The following is a 19,370-nucleotide window of genomic DNA, read 5'->3' as shown; positions in this document are numbered from 1 at the left end:
AGGCTGCACAAGAGCATCTGCATATGGATTTGCACATGCAGCGTCTTCCCGTGTGCACACAAACAGAAAGCATTTTGCATGCTCGGAGATGGATGGCATCCCACGTGCACACCCCCAGCAAAGCTCTGTTCATGGCATGTTACGCGCATACACCGTGTGCACACACGCACACACACACACACAGAGAGCTGGAGGGGGCTTTGCTCAGATGCTGCCTGGAATTTGCTCAGATGCTGCTGAAGGGGGGCTCCAGTGCACTTGTCCTGTGCCCATCTGGCTCCGAACCTGTCCCTTGGAGGCTATCCAGGGAGATATGGAAATAGGAGCCCACTGCAGCAACGGAGAGCGAGGGAAAAGGAGAGGACAACGCATGAAGGGGCAAGGAGATGCGTCCCAGAGCTTCATGTATTGCTATTATTTTTTTCTTTCCGTGGGGTCTGGATGAGCTCCAGGAGAAAAGGGGCTGAGAAACCACTACCAGGATGAGAAGATGCTACAGGGTGGAGAGTCCTGTGCAGCAGCTTGCCACCAGCAGTGTACCTGTGACCCACAAGGGAGAGACAAGTCTTGAAAGACCTTGCTCAGCCTTGGCTGCTCCCTTGGTTATACCAGCCCCAGAGCCCACAGACAGCCCAGGAGCCCTTGAGCCACCAGTGGGTCCCGTCAGTGATGTGACACCCCTGTCCCTCCCCAGCCTACTGATTTACACCACTCTTGACTGCATCGGCCGTGGTACAGGCTCATGTGAAATCCCGCCTCCATCTTCACTGTCAGCATGAGTCATGTCCCAAAGTAGGGAGGACAATGGAGGCCTTCAGGGGACATCACAAACTAAGGCCTCACTGCAGCCCCGTCCCCAGACGAGTGCCTCTCCCTGGGAACTGGGATATTGTCGGGGGTTTTCTGGTACAGGGGAGGCCCTGTAGTCCCCCCCTGCCCACCAGTGACAGATGTGCTCATCTGCTGGCGGCTTGTGCTGCCGGTGGCTCTCCTCCTTATGCCGGGGTGATAAATGGATTTACCCTGCATGAAATTGCTGGCAGCAGCTTGGCCGATCCATCAGCTGTTCCTTGCTCACCACTTTTCAGTTCTCCAGGTGAGCTTGGTATCCACAGCCCTTCCCAGAGACTTGGAAAGCCTGGGGATGGGAACAGGGACAGGAATGAGAGGAGCTGGGATCCAGGGGAGCAGGGACATCCTGGTGGGGCTCACCCCAAGTGCTCCCCAGGATTTGGCATGTGGCTTTAGTGCTTGCAAACCAGCTGGAAAGCATCTTCACATTCCTATTTTTAATTCCAGATTTTTAAGTTGAAACTCTTCTGGGTACCACCCCAGTTGTGGGGTGTGTCTTGTCCCCTTGGAGAGCTTGATCCAAGGTGGGGTCAGCTCTGCCCTTCATCCCTGAGGCTGGCAGAGGGGTGGGGAGACAGACTGTAGGGTGATGGAGAGGGATGGTAGGGCCAGAGGAAGGGGATGGGTCGGGGATCATGCTGAGAAAGTGGCTCCCTGCCTTGAGCCCCTGTCCCTGCTTGGCAGAGCCCGACTCTGCGGAGCCTGAGGATTAATGCTTGTCCTTGCATTTCCGATGGAAACTCGTCTGCTCTGGAGGAGCTGGCTTGCCTGGTATTTTTCCTGCTGAAGCCTGGATGCTGGGGCACAGAAAATCCTCCCTGGGAGGATGCTGCAAGACAATGGGGAAGGTGGTGGGGCTTCAATCAAACCTGATCTTGGGTTGTCCCCAGCAGCTACGACTGTGAGTGCGGCGTGGACATTGACCTGGATTTGGATGGGGACGTTCATTCAAAAGGATGGGGAGTGTTGACAGCAGGGTTGAAACCTGCAGCCACAGCCAGCAGAAACATGAAATAAGTCAGGTCCTGCTTAATTGTGGATGCCCAAACCCCCCAGCCAGGGCTTGAGGATATTATAAATGCCTCCACCAAGGGGACGTGCTGATTTACTTCAATTGGTTTCAGCTGAGCTGAAACCTTTTCCCATCCCCTCTTACCTTAGATGTGAATTCCGATGCTGCCTGCCAGGGCTGGGAGCCGTTTCTTTCTCACCTGCAGCAGCGGAAGGGAAGGAAGAGCAAGGACAAAACAAAAGGAAGATCACAGCTTGTGGACCAAGGATTGCACAAAGTCCCAGCCCACCCGTGAGCAAAGACGCTCCTGTTCCCTGTGGGTGAGGTTTAAGAGACTAACTGGGCTGCTCTGACAGCTCACAAGGAGCATCTTGGTGCCTCAGCAAGGGTGTTCCTGGTGAGGGTACCCCCAGGGTGCTGCACCCACACAAACATTGCTCTTTGCCACCGTTGCACGGTGTTGGGGCTCAATCAATAACTGTGGATATAAAGAGCCGCAGCAGCAGCATCGGCGTGGGCTTGGGCAGGGTAATGGATGGGAAAAGCCAGTTCACCGAGAGGAAAGAAAAGAAAAAAAAAAAAATCAATGGGCAGGATTGAGATGACATCATATCGCCATTATTATATCATCAGCCTCGCGCTGCTGATTTATCGCTTGGGTAATCACTCTCCTTCCGCGCCCACTGGCCTCGGCTCGGCGTCTCCTGCCTCACTTACACCAGAGCTCTCAAAAAGCAGCTCTGTGGCTAAAAAGCAGAAAGTGGGGCCATTATGAGCCCTGTGACATCCCTTTGGCCTCCTTGTCCTCTGGAGGTGTCCCCAGAGGGATGCAGGGAAAATAATGCTGCTGGTTCTTCACTTATTTGCCTTTTCGCTGGGGCATGCTGGTGCATCCTTTGGGCATGAGCATTTGCTCGAAGGCTTCTTGAGGCTGTGTTAATCTCTGCCCTCTAATTATGTTTTCATCATTTGCCTTTCTTGCTACGGAGGGAAACACGGAGAGGAGAGCCCAGACCCCTTTGAATGGCCAGATCTCAGCGGGGGGAATCAAAAACCTTCTTTCAAATCTTCTGATTCATCATCTGTTATATCCGTCCTGGAACCGGGGCAGAAATTCAGCTTGTTGACTTTTCCAGGCTCCTTTTCCCATTCCTTTCTGTTGGGTTTTGGGTGGAGATAACATCAGCACGGCACGACGCCTGCAGCCTTTCGCTGTGAATATGGAAGGGAAAAGGCCACGGTGAAGATGCCAACCTCCAGCTACAGTTTTCTCTTAAATCACAGAAATAATCATGTTGACCTCGGCCTGATTTAAATAAAAGGCCACCAAAAAAAAAAGGCAGGAGAAAGTAAACACGCCCCAAATGGAGTAATTAAGAAGTTCAAGTCTCTGTAGAAATATTGGCTTAGTAGCATTACACATGTATGGCAATTTTTAACGGCTGTTCAAGCAACTTAAGATACACTTAAATATATCTGCGTACTCCACACTACAGGGCATGGGCAGGGAGGCTGATTTCGGCTCAGCAAGGATTAAATGATTCGGTTATAGCGCATAAGCAGCTGAGGAAATGCCACCTCCCATCCCTCAACCTGGCGATTAGGGAAGATAAGGGGCAGGAGCAGACCCAGCCACGCCACCTGACCCCACATGCCTCAATTTCCCCTTCTCTGTCAACCAGTTTCCTCCAAGGAAGCAACAGCACGAGAGATTTGGGGGCCTCATCCAAAGGGCCAAGACAACCAGACATGGAAAAAGCCAAATTTTCACGCTGGGCTAAACTGAGTCCAAGCAAATCACCCCTCCAGGGTCCTTGCAAGCCACGCAACCCTCCTCCTTGTTCTTTCGCAGAGCCCAGAAGCATCCTCCCAGCCCAACCAGTGGTTCCCACAGGGGGGAACAGGCACTGAACTCCCCAACCCTCCCAGTCCCACCACCTGCTATTAATTTTTAAGCTTTGCCAGGCAGTGACTCACTGGTTTCAATCACATACTGCTGTAACCTGCTGCTTTCCCTCTGCTGCTAATTTAGTTGCCTTGTTAACAGTAAAAATAAAGTTGAGGCAATCGTCTTGGTTTTGGACTTATTCCCCGCAAAACCCCTCAGCCTTTTTTATTGCTGTGCTCCCGCTGTGGGAGCAGTGCCCCGCCGGCCTCGATGTTAAGCCTGAGTTTGTTCTCCTCGAAGCTCAGACCTCCAGGACTGCAATGGCGTTGAGGCCGCACAATCTCACGACACCTGTCTCCCTCCCAGGCTGTGTGGCATCCAGACATGCAGGGCTCAGCATTCAGCTCTGCTGGATTTGGTACCCAGCTGTGTCAGGCTCCAGATCCCTATGTAGAGCTCGGCATCCAGCTGTGCAGGATTCAGTATCCAGCTGCGCAAGCCTCACGATCCCTGTTTAGGACTCAGCACTCGCCCACGCAAAGCTCAGCACCAGGCTGGGCAGCATCCATATGTGCAGAACTCAGTATCCAGATGTGCTGGTTTCACTATCCAGCTGTGCAAGCCTCCTGATCCCTGCTTAGGACTCAGCACCCGCCCCCCTCCCCGAGCTCAGCACCAGGCTGGCAGCATCCATACATGCAGAACTCTGTATCCAGATGTGCAGGATTCTGTATCCAGCTGTGCCAGGCTCTTCATACTTGTATGAGACTCAGCACCAGCTCATGCCCAGCTCAGAATCAGGCCTCATGACATCCAGATGTGCAGAACTCAACATCCAGCCATGCCAGAACCATATCCAGCTGTGCAAGGCTCCTCATCCCTGTGTAGGAGACATCACCAGCCTGGCACAGTTCAGTATCCAGCTGTGCAGCATCCAGCTGTGCAGAGCATCAGGGCACAGCATGCAGCTTGCAAGATCCAGCATCCAGCTGTGCAGGACTCAGCACCAGGCTGCCCTGGGGCAGCCTGGCCATGCAGGGGAACGGGCTTGGACGTGCGTTGGCCATGGCCACCGAGGCAGGAGCTCAGGGAGAGACAGAGAGGATTTCCAGCCAGCGGTTGACAGCAGGGATTCACTCCAGAGAAAGGGCAGGGAAAGTTTTGGCAGAATGGAAGTGTTTCATCACGGAGATATCGTCAAGCTGAGATCTTTCCTGGGGGAATTTTTATTTTTTTATGTTTTTAACAAAACATTTCCAATAAGTGTTTCTTTGCCTGAAAGAGTTACCTGCATGTTATGGAGGGGGTTGCAGCTTGGTTTTCTTTCAAAAAGTCAGGTGTCTTATATTCCTGGATACTATGGCATGTGAGGTGATATACATCAATATATTCATTGACCCTGGTTGCAGCATGCATGTGCCTCCTGTTGGCACTCTTCACAAGGGGTTGATGAAGGATGCAAGGGAGGCAGAAGGGACCTTTGAGACCCCTCCAACATGTTGCCTGGGTGCCAACAGCCTGGACCTGGCTCCCCAGCCGAGCTGGTGGCTGGAGGTGGCAGATGCCACCACCCTGCCTGGCCTCATGGCTCCAGAGGCAGCGATTTCCCCGGGGCTTGGCAGTGCAAGGTTATGGACTCTCTGATTTTTAATTAATGTGATTGACTCAGTGCGTGTTGGGAAAGGGGAGGGCCGGGGACGGGAAATTGTCCCTTTGAGGGACAAACCCTGACAACCTTGTCATCCCCAATTAGCGGGTAATTACCTCAATGACGTACATCTTTATTAATCCAATTAATAGAGCGGGTGGCGTGACCTCGGCAGATCTGCTGACTCAGGGTGATGCTTGCCAGGAGGGGACGCAGGAAGAGGGTGGAGAAAGGAGTGAATTCCTCCTTTCCTGACCTCTCTTATTCATCACTAATAAGAGTGGCTGTTCGCGAGCCCGCACGGTTCAAGCAGACTCATGTCTCCCATCCTGATCCCAGCTGTTTCCTCTTTCGTTCCTCCTTTCTCTATCTGCCATCCATCTGCTTTCTTGTCTGTTTGTCCTCTCATTCATCCATCTTCCAACAGGCCCTTCTTTGGGGAGAAATAACCCTATCTCAGGGTGTTTAGCCCCGAAGAGTGGTGATCCAGGACATGGCGATGTCTCCCAGTCTGGAGCATTGTGTTCATCCTGCTCTAGCTGACCCTTCTCTGGCAGGGGGGGTGGACCAGATGATCTCCAGAGGTCCCTTCCAACCCCTACCATTCTGTGATTCTGTGATCCATGGTGACTTCTTTAAAAAGGCTGCAAAGGTCTCAATGCACAAAGCTTCCCTGGATGGAGAAAAGCTCAGTGCTGCGTGACAGGATAGACGGAGAGATAGATGGATGGACAGATGGATCAATGGAAGGATAGAGAGGTGGAGAGATATTTAGACAGACTGCTAGGTAGATAGATGGGTAGATGGATGGGTAGATAGGTGGATAGATGGACTGGTAGATAGATGAATGGATAGATGGATGGAGAGGTAGATAGATAGATAGATGGTTAGGCTGAATGATGGATAGGTAGATGGATGGAGAGATAGACGGATAAATAGGTAGGTAGGTAGGTGGATAGATAGCCTGATAGAGGTGAATGAATAAATGGGTGATGGATGAATTGATATTGATGGGGCCGGGGCAAACAGATTGATGATGCTGATGTGTATGTGTATGTATATGTATATACATGTATATGGGACCTGGTGTCTAGGAATCTATGGGGATGACTGAACAGATTGAGGAACTGCTGGAAGGCCATGTGCAGGTCAGATGTGTGGGGAAACAGTCAGATCAATTCCCTAGACCATACCTGTGGAAAGGCCACAGCAGAGCAAAAGCAGCCGATGCTGCCCAGTATGGATGGTGGTGCTGCCTGTACATGCTGGTGAGCTTTGTCCCGGCCGATTGTAAAGGGGACACCCTTGCAAAGCCAGAGGGATGCACCACAAATGGGGGTGCCCCCTCTCATGAAAGGGACAGTCCCAGGGGGCTGGTCGTCTCCCCCAGGGAGGGAACACTCTGAAGGTCCCATGTCCCCAGGGCCACCAGCAGGTGTGGGATTTGCTGCTGGGCACTAACCAGGCAAGGCAGGAGCAGCGGAAGGTGGAGAGAGCTCTTTTTTTTTTTCATAGCTCTCTTGTGGAGCGACCTCTCCTCTGTCTTTCCCCACAGATGGAGCCTCAATTAAATTCGGAAATACATTTTTTAATAGGACTTTCACCTCAGCTCCCTCCCGGGCTATTAAAGCCATTATGGCAGAGTTAAGTAAAGAACTAGCGGCCAGGCAATAAGCTTGAGAGCCTCTGTTGCTGTCATCATATGTTTATGGCCCAGGCAATGTTTGCTTTATTAAAGATTCAGGAGCCATTTCCGAACGGCTCAGTTCTGTACTTCCCATTAAAGACCAGGCCCTGGCGAAGGAAGGTCTTCGTGACTGCAGAGAAAAAGAGCAGGACTGCTCCCGAGATAGGGAAAAAAATAAGCTGAGTTTCTTGGGAGAGTCTTGGGGCACGGCAGGAGTTGCTCCATGGCAGGAGAGAAAGGGGGAAGAGGCAGACCAGGGAGATGCATCCCACAACACCCATTGCCCCTGGGTCCTGCAGAGAAGGGCCTCTCCATACACTGCAGGGTTTTCTTGCCCCTCATCTACAGCAGTTGAACAGAGCCCACAGCTCCTGGAGGGTCATGCAGGCTGCTGGCTTGGCTCGATGCAAGGGCAAATCCCCGCCTGGTCCAACCACTGCTTCCAGCCATGTAGAGCGAGGTCCCACCTGCTGGGCTTGCTCCAAGCCATGAGGGATCCACAATGAGGACCAGGACCCTGAAAGCCCCTTTCCCCACAGCATGACCCCCATTGCCCCATGGCATGACCCTCTTGCCCTATAGCATGTCTACCTTGCTCTATAGCACGACCCTCTTGCTCCATAGCACAACACCCTTGACCCACAGCATGACTCTCTTGTTCAATAGCATGACCCCATTGTGCTATAGCATGATGTCCTTGGCTAATAGCATAGCCCCTTTGCTCCATAACATGACATTCTTGCCTCCTAGCATGATCCTCTTGCCCCACAGCATTACCCTCCTTCATCACAGCATGATCTCCTTGACCTGTAGCATAGATGGCCGTCCTGACCTCATTGTTTGGTGTAGATCCAGACTGGCCTCCCAGTGCATCCTGCATCCTGCAGAAGTCCTACATCCCTGGTCTGGCCTTAGTCTCCTAATCCCGTGGAGTTTGTGTCATGGTGGAAACTTGCTCATCTCTTCTTGCTGCTATTGCAAAGAGATAGTCAGAGGCAGGTCCTCGTATGGGGATGTAAATCCTGAAGTGGGGCAGCTTTGTGCTCTGTCTAGGGTCTGCACTCTGTCTTGGAGTGCAGACCCTTCAGAAACACTCATGTCCTACAGGAAATAGGGTACAAGGGATCAAAGGAAGTCCCCTCTCCACCCCTGCCTCGCTGCCAGACCATGTCCACCCTGGTGCAGGTGTGACCTGCTACCACATGGAACACCTTGGTCCTGTGCATGGGAAGGTTGTCAAGCATTCCCAGGAACCACAGAGGGATGGGGATTATCCACAGCCAACACTTTTTTTCCTGGTAGGAAGCAGCTGAGGATGATGGTCCCTGGAGACAGGCAGGTGCCTGGCAGGTCCCTTCTTGTGGCAGCTCGCCTTGTCTTCTCTCCCAGCAGCACTTTGCCCATTGGGCAGAGGCAAGAAGACTTGCTGTTGGGCAGCATCGAGGCAATTGCCAGAGCAAGGGCTGACTTGGGCGCGAGCATGTAGATTGGTTGACACAGAGTCATGTGTATGGAGCTACGTGCATGGGGGTGTGTGACAATTCGGGACTTGAGCACCATCCCAGCCTGTGCTGGAGTGGCTTGGGCTGATGAAGGACTGGCCGGGCTATGGGGAGCAGGATTCAGCGTGTACCGACTCTGCCCTCTAGTGTAATGCTGCCAGCTTACATCTCCACCAGCTCCTGGACCTGCTGGTCTCTCCTCTGCAGCTCTCAATGCCTTTACCTGAAGCCCAGCCTTGACCCACCCCACTTTGATGCCCTGGTGGCTTCACAACCCTCCAGCACAGCCCCTTCCTTGTGGCTTCCCTGTCTGACGAGCCTCCCAGCACTGTTTGCTGCCATGAAGGCCATGCAGGAGGGCTTTAGCACCTCCAAGCTCCTGGGAAGCCAGGGCCAAGAGAGGACCTTCCAAACCTCAGAAGACCACCTTGTCAAAGCTCTTAGGCTCAGGCCAAGGGAACAAGATCCCCACCGAAGCCCCAGTGGGGCCTGAGGGCCAGCTTGTAGGAGCAGGATGGGTGCTCCCAGTGGTCCCAACATAATTTCGCCCTATTCTTTACAGGATAGATGGAGTTTGCTATGAGCTCAGGGTGGTCTATCCTGGAGGATGCTGAACCACAACGTTTGGCTTTATTACTTGCACACTTTTCCCATAAGGACTTTGCAGGATATATAGTTTAAAGCTACTTTTTATGCCCTGCTTTGCACTGCACTGGTCTCCAAAGCACCCCAGGGATACCTCTACTCACCCTTGGATAGCAGGGTGAGTCGAGGGGTGCCTGCCTCGCTGGGCAGATGCGGGCTGCCGATGCTGCGAGGAGTGGGTGCGTTGGACAGGGTGCTGCTGCCCTCCAGTGGGCTCAGGCTGGAAGGGAGGGTGGCAGTGGGCACCCTGTTCTGCACTGAGCTCCGGAGGGATAAGGTGCATCATAGGCCTGAGGATGACAAAGCCAGGTTGGACGGGGCTTTGAGCAACCTGGTCTAGTGGGAGGTGTTCCCGCCCATGGCAGGGGGTTGGAACTAGATGGCCTTTAAGGTCCCTTCCAACCCAAACTATTCTGGGATTCTGTGGCAGCTTCCATGAGATGGAGTGAGCACTGGACAAGGGACTAAGTGGACACAGCACCGCTCCTCCTCCTGGGAGCAGGAGAAATCCTGCTCTGCCTCATCCTTCTCCTGAGACGACCCCATCGATCTGCTCCTGGCCCAGGACCCTTTGAAAGCAGAACCTGATTTAGGGCCTGACTCCATTAATAAATTGTAAATTGAGTGTAGCGACCGGTGAGAACACCTTGCACAGAGGCAGTGTCCCAGCACCAAACCACGCCAGAGCCACCAGCCCCGTAGCTGCTTTCCTTCTGTTGTCCCCAGGGACAGGTAGGAGCATTAATTTGTAGCTGGTGACAGCTCCAGAGGAGCCATTACGGGTTACAGCGCCAACAAGCCATGAAGCGAGGAGGCAGGAGAACGGCCGTGGCTCCCGACACTGCAGGTACCTTCTCCTCTTCTATTAAAAGAGCCGTTGTGTACCTAATGGAGGGGAAAATCAAAACACCTTCCGACCACGCTGGAAGGGCTGATATATGGGCTGGAAGATTTTTATTTTCGAGCATGAAGCTCTGAGAGGAGGAAAATTCAACCTCAAAGGCAGGAAACTGGGCTGAACCTTTGCGGGTTTGCTGATGGTGTTTTCCTGGATGGTAGGCACTGCTGTTTTCTGTCTTAAGGGCCCTATATAACAACAAGGGATAAAAATAAACCCTATTTGCACCTTCTTTCTGGTCCTAAGATGCCCCTAAGAGCTGCACTAACTGGTCCCAACCCAGGATGCCCAGACTGAGGAATGTTGCACATGGTTTCAGCTCCTGAGCCCACCTGGAGCTCCTCTCCACAGGGACCGAGGTTGGAGAGACCTCAAGTTCTGAGTGACTGTAAAGCTATTTTTTCAATGGTTCTTGTGCTTTCTACCCATGTTGACCCTCACCACCAGGATCCTACAGGACTCCTCCACCTCCTGGTCCAGATGGAGAAGACAAGCATGGAAAGATCCAGCTCCATAGCCTCTAAGCAAGGAGGGAGGGAGCAGCAGGCTCTTGCTGATGGAGCACACCATCTCGTCTGAAAACATGTCATCAGAGGGGGAGGTGATCCCAGCTCTGGAGTCACGAGTTTCCCACATCCACCGAACGTAGGCGGGAAAAGGATTTACTGCAGCAGAACAAGTTCCTGTGGGTGGCTTAAAAACCTTGGTACAGCTTTGAGGTTGGTGCTGGGTACAGGAGGTCTGACGAAAGGGTAAACAAATTACAAAAATACGTCCAAAAATAAAGGTCAGATGCCAGTTTTTGGTGGATGGGAGAAAAAGAGGCTCCCCACCACCCTTTTATATACTAACCCAATGTTGAAAGCACTGACCTTGGTTCATTCCCATCTAAGGGGGGTTAAATCCATCTCTGTGGCTCTGCGGAGGACTTTCTCTGTCTTTTCACTTCCTTTTGGGTGCACAATCCCTGAGCGAGGGACTTGTCTGGCTGCCAGGACCCATGGTCCAGCCCCGCAGCCAGGGGCTTGGTCACCCTCCCAGGATGGCAGGGAGGTAGAGTCCAGCGAAACACAAACCCCCGGGAGAATATGGGGTGGGGAGTGGTTCGATGCCAATGCTTTGGTCTTTACCAGCTACCAATGAGCTCCTCCAGCACAAGTGATACTTTTGTTCCTATTGATGTGGTCTTCAAAAACATGGGGTTTGAAAACTCTTGTTGGAAACCCTCTTTAGAAACCCAAAACCAGCAGATCAAAACATGCTGTGTGAAGCAAAAATTACTTTCTTGAATGGTTTCCTTTTCTTTTTCCAGGAGAAAAGCCCCCATGGGATCCAGCCTGAGCCCCGCTCCTCACCTCCCATGTTACTTCCATGAAATAACTTATGTGACAAAGCCACCACCTCCCATTACACCACGCTGGACATGGAGATGATGGTTCTCCAAGGGCTGCTGGGCTGATACGGCTGCTTAGAAGCTCCGTTTACCTTGGATCAGGCTGTACAAGAGCCAAATGATCTCTCCCAACCTCAACACCTCCAGATTTAGGTAAACATAACCCAGAATCAACCCATTTGGAAGTCCAATGCAGGGCTTGCTCCTCTCCAGGGCTGGTGCACCCAGTCCACCTGTGATTTGCAACAGAGAGACATGCTACAAAATGTTTTTGAATCAGTGTTTTTTAATCCATAAAAGGTGAGAGTCCAGGTACAAATCAAAAAAAAAAAGAAAACAACAAAAAAAACCAAAACAAACCCACCGTTGTTAGGGAAACTCACACAAAACACAACCCCTCCGACAGCGCCAACGGAGGAGTTGGGTGATGCAGGTGGCGATGCGACACGCAGGCTCGCCGCTTGTACACGCTTCTTCTAAATAAATACATCTCCAGCTCGGAGACGACCGTGTCGGCAACATGTTTAGCATCGGGGGAAGATGTTGCCGGGATACTTTCATGGCAAGGTGGCCTTTTCTATGAACCTACCCCCTTTCTTCCCACTCCTGCGCCAAGCAGCTGGCAAGATTACGTCGAAAACCTAACTGCACCAGATGGTCTGGTGGTGGCAGCCGGATCCATAATCCGGTCTGATGATCTCTCGGTCTATGGAGAGGCTTCTTGGTCAATAACGCAGAGTTAGAAGCCATCCTTTAGTTCTCCTTAAATAAAACGGGGAGTGAAAACTTGGCACGTGGGCAGAGCCACCTAGAAGAAGTCACTGTAAAGCCCCGGGGGGGGATGCTCACACCACGATATCCCGCTGCCGGTGCACGTTCACTTCATCAAACTACCGCTACAAATTTGTCACGACTTCAAAAGTACAAAAATACAATTGCATCTCTGAAAGGGTATTTTATACCTACCAAGATCATCCAAGCACTGAAGACCAGACAGCTCTTTAGCCTTCAGAAAAATAATGCACAAGGCAGAAATGGGGTTGAGAAAATTTTGCCAATATATCTAAGCGCATATTTGGAGTCTCCCAGCATTTCCAGTACAATTACCAAGATGTATGTATCCATCAGCCCAGCTCTGGTACGAATGCTGACAGCACAGTGTTAGGGTATTAGCAACGTGTGCAAGATCCAATACTAGCACAAATTTAGTAGTTTAATAATCTGGAGGAGCTATCTTCCTGGAATTTTAATCTCATACTAAGAAAAAAAGCCCAAGGCTCTTAGCTATTAATCTACTCACATATTTAGGGCAATCCACCTCTACTGATTAAAAAAAGCGAGACAACAAATGCACGTTAAGTCTTTCCCTTTTCTTCCAAAGAAGCAGGCTGTGCAGCTGGGCTGTATTTGCTGGGTGTCCATTAAAAAAAAGAAACAAAAAGCACTAAAAAAAACCAGTGAAACACATCCTAACTGGTATCACGGCAGAGATGCACAGCCCAGTGCTGCCTGGGCAGGTCTACGCCGGACCCCATAATGGGGTCACCACGAGTCATTGATGCCCACGCTATCCCCTCTCCCGAAAAAGGGGAGTTGAAGGGTGACCTCCAGCTGGAGCTGCTGAACGATTTGGCTCTGCCAGCAGCTCTCAGCAAGCAGCGGCAGCGGTGCCATCTTCTACTTTGCAGAGAAAGCTTAGGAGACGCTAAAGAAGGTTACAGCTTTTGCTTTAATGGCTGGGGCTTGGTTTGGCCACTCCTCGCACTGAGCAGAAGACACAAACCACTCCCTGCGTTACACCGAAGCACAGCTCCCCCCCGACCCCTTAAGAGCAAAAACAAAAAACAAAAAAAATATTTAAAAATTAAGACTAAATCAGTATTTCCCCATGTTGTTTAGCTGAGGATCGTTTAACTCAGGAGTTGGGAGATGGAGGAGTCCGGTCCTGTGCATCGCTCGCCTCTTTGGAGAGGATCCGACCAGCGGCGCATCCCCAGGGCGGGGGGTTCCTGGCAGCACCGACACCAGTACAACCTGGACAGGCCACCGGTGCTTGCGAGGGTTCACGGGCAGCCAGCCCCGGGGCTCGCAGGACACGACCTAGACCGGTGGCTGCTTCAGTACATGGCCTCGTTGTCTCCCACCGTGGTGAAGGGGACGCTGTAGGTGCTCTTCTTGCTCCTCTTGCTTTTCTTGCTCCAGACCAGCAGCGTGCTGGCGCTCTTGCTGTTCATCAGGCTCTTTCGGCTGTTCTCCTTGTTGCTTTTCTGCAGCCCGCTGCCCGAGGACATCGCCGCTGCCTTCTTGTCTGCCTGTTTGGGAAGGGGAGCGGTGAGAGGGATGAAGCCAGGGCAGCACCTGGGCTGCAGATGTGATGCCCGGCTTCACCCCTGCACCTCCAGCCTGGGAGCAAGACACTGGGGAACCTCTTCTGTGATTTCCCACCTAATGGCTGGGACATGACTTACGGCTTTCGGTCCCTCTGAGCCCTGCAGGGTTATCACACCAATCTCCACTCCCTCCTCCCCAGTGCTCTTCAGCAGCTGCACCACCTCGGCGTGCTTAGACCACTTGCAGTCCTTGCCGTTCACCGAGATGATGTAGTCTCCCTCCTTCAGGCCGGCTTCCTGCGGAGGAAGACAGAAGATACCCGTATTTGAGCTCAGGGATGCTGCTGCATGAGGTCTGCTCAGTGTCCAACCTACCCCAAGGATCTGCAGAGATCCGGGCCACAGGGAGTCCACCCTCTACCTACAGCACGGCACAGCCAATGCCTTCATCATCCTAAAGATTTTACATCTGCTTTGCAGCATGCACAGAAAAGTGGGATGCTCTACAGACTAAGGATTTCCTCTGCAGCTGCTGGAGATGGCCACACATGACATCCAGCATGCTCTAAACTCCCATCCCATTGGCTTTTGCATCCAGCTCTGACCATTCAATAAAGGTTAAACATTGCAGGTCTCCAGAAAAACATATAAAAAATATTGCCTGCAAGCCTTGATCCCTGAGAAAGCAGAGCAGGCTCAGCAAGGTTCTTTGCACACCTTTCATCCATCAAGGCACCAACAAGGCTTTTGACATGCTTGAAGGACAGAACATGCCAGCTCGGGGCTGTGGGGACAGCATCAGAGCTAGGAACAACCCAGCCAGGACATGCTGGACCCACTGCAATGGAGGTTTAGAAACTCATCCACACATGGACACCCACATTTTGGTGTCTATCTGGAGACCAATCCCACCCCAGATGAGAGCAATGAATATTAGTAGCCCAAGGGACACAACTGTGGTCCAGATATGTGGCCTTTAAGAAGATTTTAGTCTCCCAAAAAGGGATGTGATCCTGCTGCTAAGGAGTGTGTTATTACAGAGATGCTGAGCTCTGAATGGCAGGGTTGATGCTGAGGGAGGGGGGAGACCTTTTGGGTGTCCCACCAGGATGCTCCAGAAAGCTTCTGCTGGAAAACAAAATTGCCCCTAATCCATCAGAAAGCCTACACAGTGAGTTTTCACTAAGATAACTCACGTTTCCGACTTGCCACCTTGTTCCATCCACCGTCACGTCCCAAAACGGGGGAGAAAGGAGCTGGCTGCTTGCCAACGAGAGGCTGCCAGCAGCTGAAAACTGAGCTAACATCCATATTTTTTGCCTTAGCTGCCTCCTACCAAAAAAAAAAAAATCTCAATTCTTTCATGACACCCATCTGCAAGCCCTGGGCTGAGATCTGGCAGGGATGAGTCTCCACCTGAGCACACTGATGTAGTTACCAACTGAGTGTTAAGACCTAAACCCACCTGGTACCCCTCGAGGCAACCCCTCACACCTCACTTCCAGCATCCCCATGGGGACAGCAAGAGCCGGGGGTACTCACAGCAGCGCAGCCCCCCGGGATGACACCAGCAATGAGGACGGGTGAGTCTCCTCGCAGCGTGAACCCAAAACCATTCTCTCCTCTCATCAGGTGGACTCTCCGCACTGGGTACCACTTGTTTTTGGCTGAGAAAACCGAAAGGGGCCCCTAGGGGGAAGGCAGAAACATGGAAAGCACCTTTCGGTGCAAGAACAACTCTCTGGCGATGTGCAACCTTGCAAAACACCCACTGATGGGGAGGAGGCAGGGCAAGAAAGGCTTTTGCATTTCTTTAAGAATGTGATTTTGAGCCTGACCAGCGTTTTACCCTGCCTGCATGCCCAAAACCACCGATTGATGCAGTACAAAGCTAGAGGTGCTTAAAAGTCCATGTCAGCCGCTAGCTTTATGAGCAGCAGCAGCAGTCTTGCGCAGGTTGGGAATGACTTCAGGAGGTCTCTGCTCCAACCCTCTGCCCAGCGCTTAGCTCTGGACATCCTCCTGGCACTGCCCCGCTCCTGCAAGGCAGGAGGAGGAGGTCTCGGTACAGTCAGTGAGCTGGCATGAGTTTAGACACTATAATCCTGGAGCAAACAGAACAGAAAGCTCTGGTGGAAAGAGCTGGCTCCTTAATTCCCCCTTTCAGGAATAAAAAACAACCCATCACCCAAGGAGGGTTTGTCACCGTTGCCTGGCTCTAGGCGATGCAGCCTGGCTGGGGTGGTCCAGCAGCAGGGTGCGAGGTGGTGGGACAGGGTCTTCAGGGTCAGATCCCCCCCAGATATTTCCTATTTCCATGTCTTTTTCCTACTTTTCTTTTCCCTCAGGAGCAGGATATACCTGCCTGCCCTGAGGCTGTTTAAAAGCAGAGATGCCCAACCTCTCCCTGGGGTGCTATGCAACCCTTGGGGTGTCTGGGGGACAGGGACAGCACAGCCAGGTCCCACAGCAGCCCCAAAGCTCAGTCCTGCTCCCCGGGACCCTGTAAACCTGAAGAGGATAGAGATAAAGGTCCGCTGAGATTTTCCTGGTGCCTCTCAGCTGGCACCATCCTGCTCTGCTCCCCTAAAAAGCTTCCTCTAAAGGGTCCCTTCAGTCCTTCCCAGGTAAAGCCCACCCAAAACGCCTGTGCCCACTCTCCCATGCACCAGAGGAGCTTCACGACCCATTTAGGTCTTGCAGAGACAGATCTGCGCCCTCCCATCCCTCCTCCTGCACGGGTCCCTGCCTGCAAGGAGGCAACTCATCCTCCCTGGAAAACCGCCTATGAGCACAGCAGCTGCACCGGGAGAGGGAGAAGAGGCTGCGGGGAGGAAGGAAACCAGGCAAGCAGAGCATGCAGGGGAGGAGGAAGAGACGACTGCTCCCTTGGGGCAACCTCCATCCCATAGCTGTACGTACCAGCCTGTGGAAGAGGTCGGTCACCTTCACCTGGGAGAAGTTGGGGGATTTTATCTCTGGTTTCTGGAGTGTTTTGGCTAGTGGTATGGAGAGAAAAGCACATATGCCAGGGTCAGGTAGTTGCAGCAGGTGCTGCCTCTACATCACGCCCCCCGAGAAGGGATGGTGTGACCCATAAGAGCTGGGACCTGCTCAGGCAGTTGCCAGACACGCAGCCTGGAGCCCCCACTCCCACCCGTGATGCTCCACCACTGTGCAGGGAGCTCTGGTCCACAGCGACATGCCACAAACTCACCGTGGAGTTTGCCCACCCCATGCAACCTGCCACAAACCCCCTCTCCAGCTGCACACCCAAAGAAACACTTACGGTGAATGTCCGGGGCATCTCCTGTTTCAAAGAAGTCCTCCTCATGGTCGATTTCTGAATATTTGCTCAGCGAGCGTTTGTGGGCAAAGGAGAGGACCTCCTGGAGGATATCCATCTTCCGCAGGATCTTGCACAAGCCGTGGATCCTCATGGCTTCCTCGTGCTTCATGATGGCTTTCTTCAGATGAGCTTTGCCTGCAAGGGAGCAGAGAGATCGCAGCCCGAGCAGAGTGGAGCAGCCCCGCCGCTGTTCCCTCTCTGTTCACTCGGCTGCCCACGGATGACAGCAGCCTCTGCGGCTGTGTCACCCGACGTGACTCAGGGACAGCCCAGTCACGTTCGCAGCCTGCCAGGCGTTCAACGTGCGCTAAATGGAGTAGGTCCCAGCCGTCAGCTCGAGCCCCCGATGTAGGGCTGGGAAGGGACCTTGAAGGGTGACCTACTTCACTCCCCTGGCGCCGGCAGCAGAGCTGGCAGATGTTCCCAAAAACTGCCGGCAAAGGAGCCGCCACCACGTTACACCTCCTAACGCTTAACCTCAATCTCCTCCACAAATTAACTTCTCTCCATCGCATTGTGGCCCCACAGTGGGGGACACAGAGGACAATTGAGCCCGGTCCTCCTGGTGACAGCCTTTTAGCTTCAGGAAGATGCAACACATCTCCCTCTTTTCTAGGTTAAGCAAAGCCTTCTCCCTGCCCTCCAGGTCCTGCTGTCCACCCTCTTCAGCACCTGCTCTTGCTTTGCTCCTCTCAACTTGCCTTCAACGTGTTTCCATCCTTGCGAAAACGGAGCAGCCGAAAAATGGCCAGAAGAGACGAAATCACGATAACCCACGGATATCAATGCAAACATCTCCTTTGCGAGAGACTGCAACCAAGATACCCGTATCCAATGCTAAACTACCGAAAAAGCTATATATATACATGTATATACACGCACACACGTATCATAGAAACACGTGTGCCTGTAGCATTTCCAGTTTTAGGACACACGGTGGCAACATAACCCAGGGAGATGGTCGGAATTTGCTTCAGGCTTATGAGAACCACAGCCAGTGGCCTGAAGACCTTTGCTTTTCCCCATGACAAGTCGCAGAAATATCGAGGCTGGATGGAAACCAGAGAGGAAGTGACTCTCCAAAATAATTGTATCAAATGCAATCAATCATATTTTATCAAAGCATTCACAGCCAGCTCCATCCACGGACAAGAAAGAAACTATGTTTTATTGAATATTATCAACTCCTGCTATTTTAGAGAGATCACTGGGAATAGAAGTTGAGCATGGAAGTTGTGCAAGATTTTGGCTCCACTCTGTTGAAGGTGGTGGAATATCCTGTGTATGATAAAACGTAATAAGATTAGGAGACAAGGGAAGGGGGAAAAAAATATCCTTTTGGGAAGATGATTTTAATGATGCAAGTTTCTTCCTTTCCTGTAACCAAAACCAGAGCTGAGGCTGGCATCTGCGCGTTCATTTTTCACCAGTGGACGTTGAACGGAGCCCGTCCCCCCAAAAAAAGAGCAGGCAGAGCTGAGAGCTGGGTTGACGCAAACCGGGAAACCAGACAGCGGCTGAGGGTATTGGGGTGGTGTTACCATAACGCTCTGGTTTGGGGGTTCATGTAAGGAGTCTTCTCATGCACGTCCTCCATCCCCAGCAGTAAAATCTGGCTGAGCAGTCAGGAGGACTTTGCTGGGGTCGGTGACATGACAAACTCATTCCTGGTGGGACCTGTCTCCTTTCACATGTGTGCAATGAGGGGAAAGAACACCAGGAGACAGCTTATGGGGGAGGCAAACAGGAGACAACACCCCAAAATCAGGGCGCTGAGCTTGCTCTTGTTGCAGCCTTGTTGGGGAGGGGCTGCCAAAACACGACTTCAGCTGAATAAGCAACGCTCTGTTTTTCCCCTGAAGCTGAAAATCCGCATGGGAGGAAGCTCTCGTCTCCCAAGACTTTTGATGCAGCTAAAAAAGCCACCCCCTGGCATCTGCTGCGTCTTCTTGTCATCGAGCCAAGTCAGCAGCAAGCCCAAGCCAAGGAGCTTCCAGGATCTCGGTGCCCCTACAGATTTCTCCATGCTGAGTTAGATGACATCACCTGGCACAGGACACCTTGGCATCTGAGGTTTTACTGTCAAACTCAGCTGGACAGGTAAGTGCAAGCACCATGAGTTGGTCCTCGACACCCTAATAGGGAACTGTGACACTTTTCTGCCTT

General features: G+C 52.3%; 1 protein-coding gene across 8 annotated transcripts in view; it reads right to left on the bottom strand.

Moving 5' to 3' along the window:
- Positions 1-13,235: 13,235 nt before the first annotated feature.
- RHPN1 (rhophilin Rho GTPase binding protein 1) overlaps positions 13,236-19,370 on the bottom strand; it is a 31,384-nt gene continuing 25,249 nt past the window's right edge. For all 8 annotated transcript variants that reach the window (XM_074577985.1, XM_074577984.1, XM_074577986.1 and 5 more), the window contains 5 exons: positions 17,145-17,339; positions 16,778-16,854; positions 15,398-15,544; positions 13,994-14,152; positions 13,236-13,837 (listed from right to left, as the gene is read on the bottom strand). In XM_074577985.1, coding sequence (XP_074434086.1) covers positions 13,643-13,837; positions 13,994-14,152; positions 15,398-15,544; positions 16,778-16,854; positions 17,145-17,339 — 773 coding nt within the window. In that variant the 3' untranslated portion in view covers positions 13,236-13,642. The remainder of the gene's footprint in view (positions 13,838-13,993; positions 14,153-15,397; positions 15,545-16,777; positions 16,855-17,144; positions 17,340-19,370) is intronic.

The sequence above is a fragment of the Larus michahellis genome, chromosome 2 (assembly GCF_964199755.1).
Source record: "Larus michahellis chromosome 2, bLarMic1.1, whole genome shotgun sequence".
Taxonomy (NCBI): domain Eukaryota; kingdom Metazoa; phylum Chordata; class Aves; order Charadriiformes; family Laridae; genus Larus; species Larus michahellis.
Note: the sequence above shows the minus strand (reverse complement) of the source record. Positions and strands in the feature narration are given on the sequence as shown.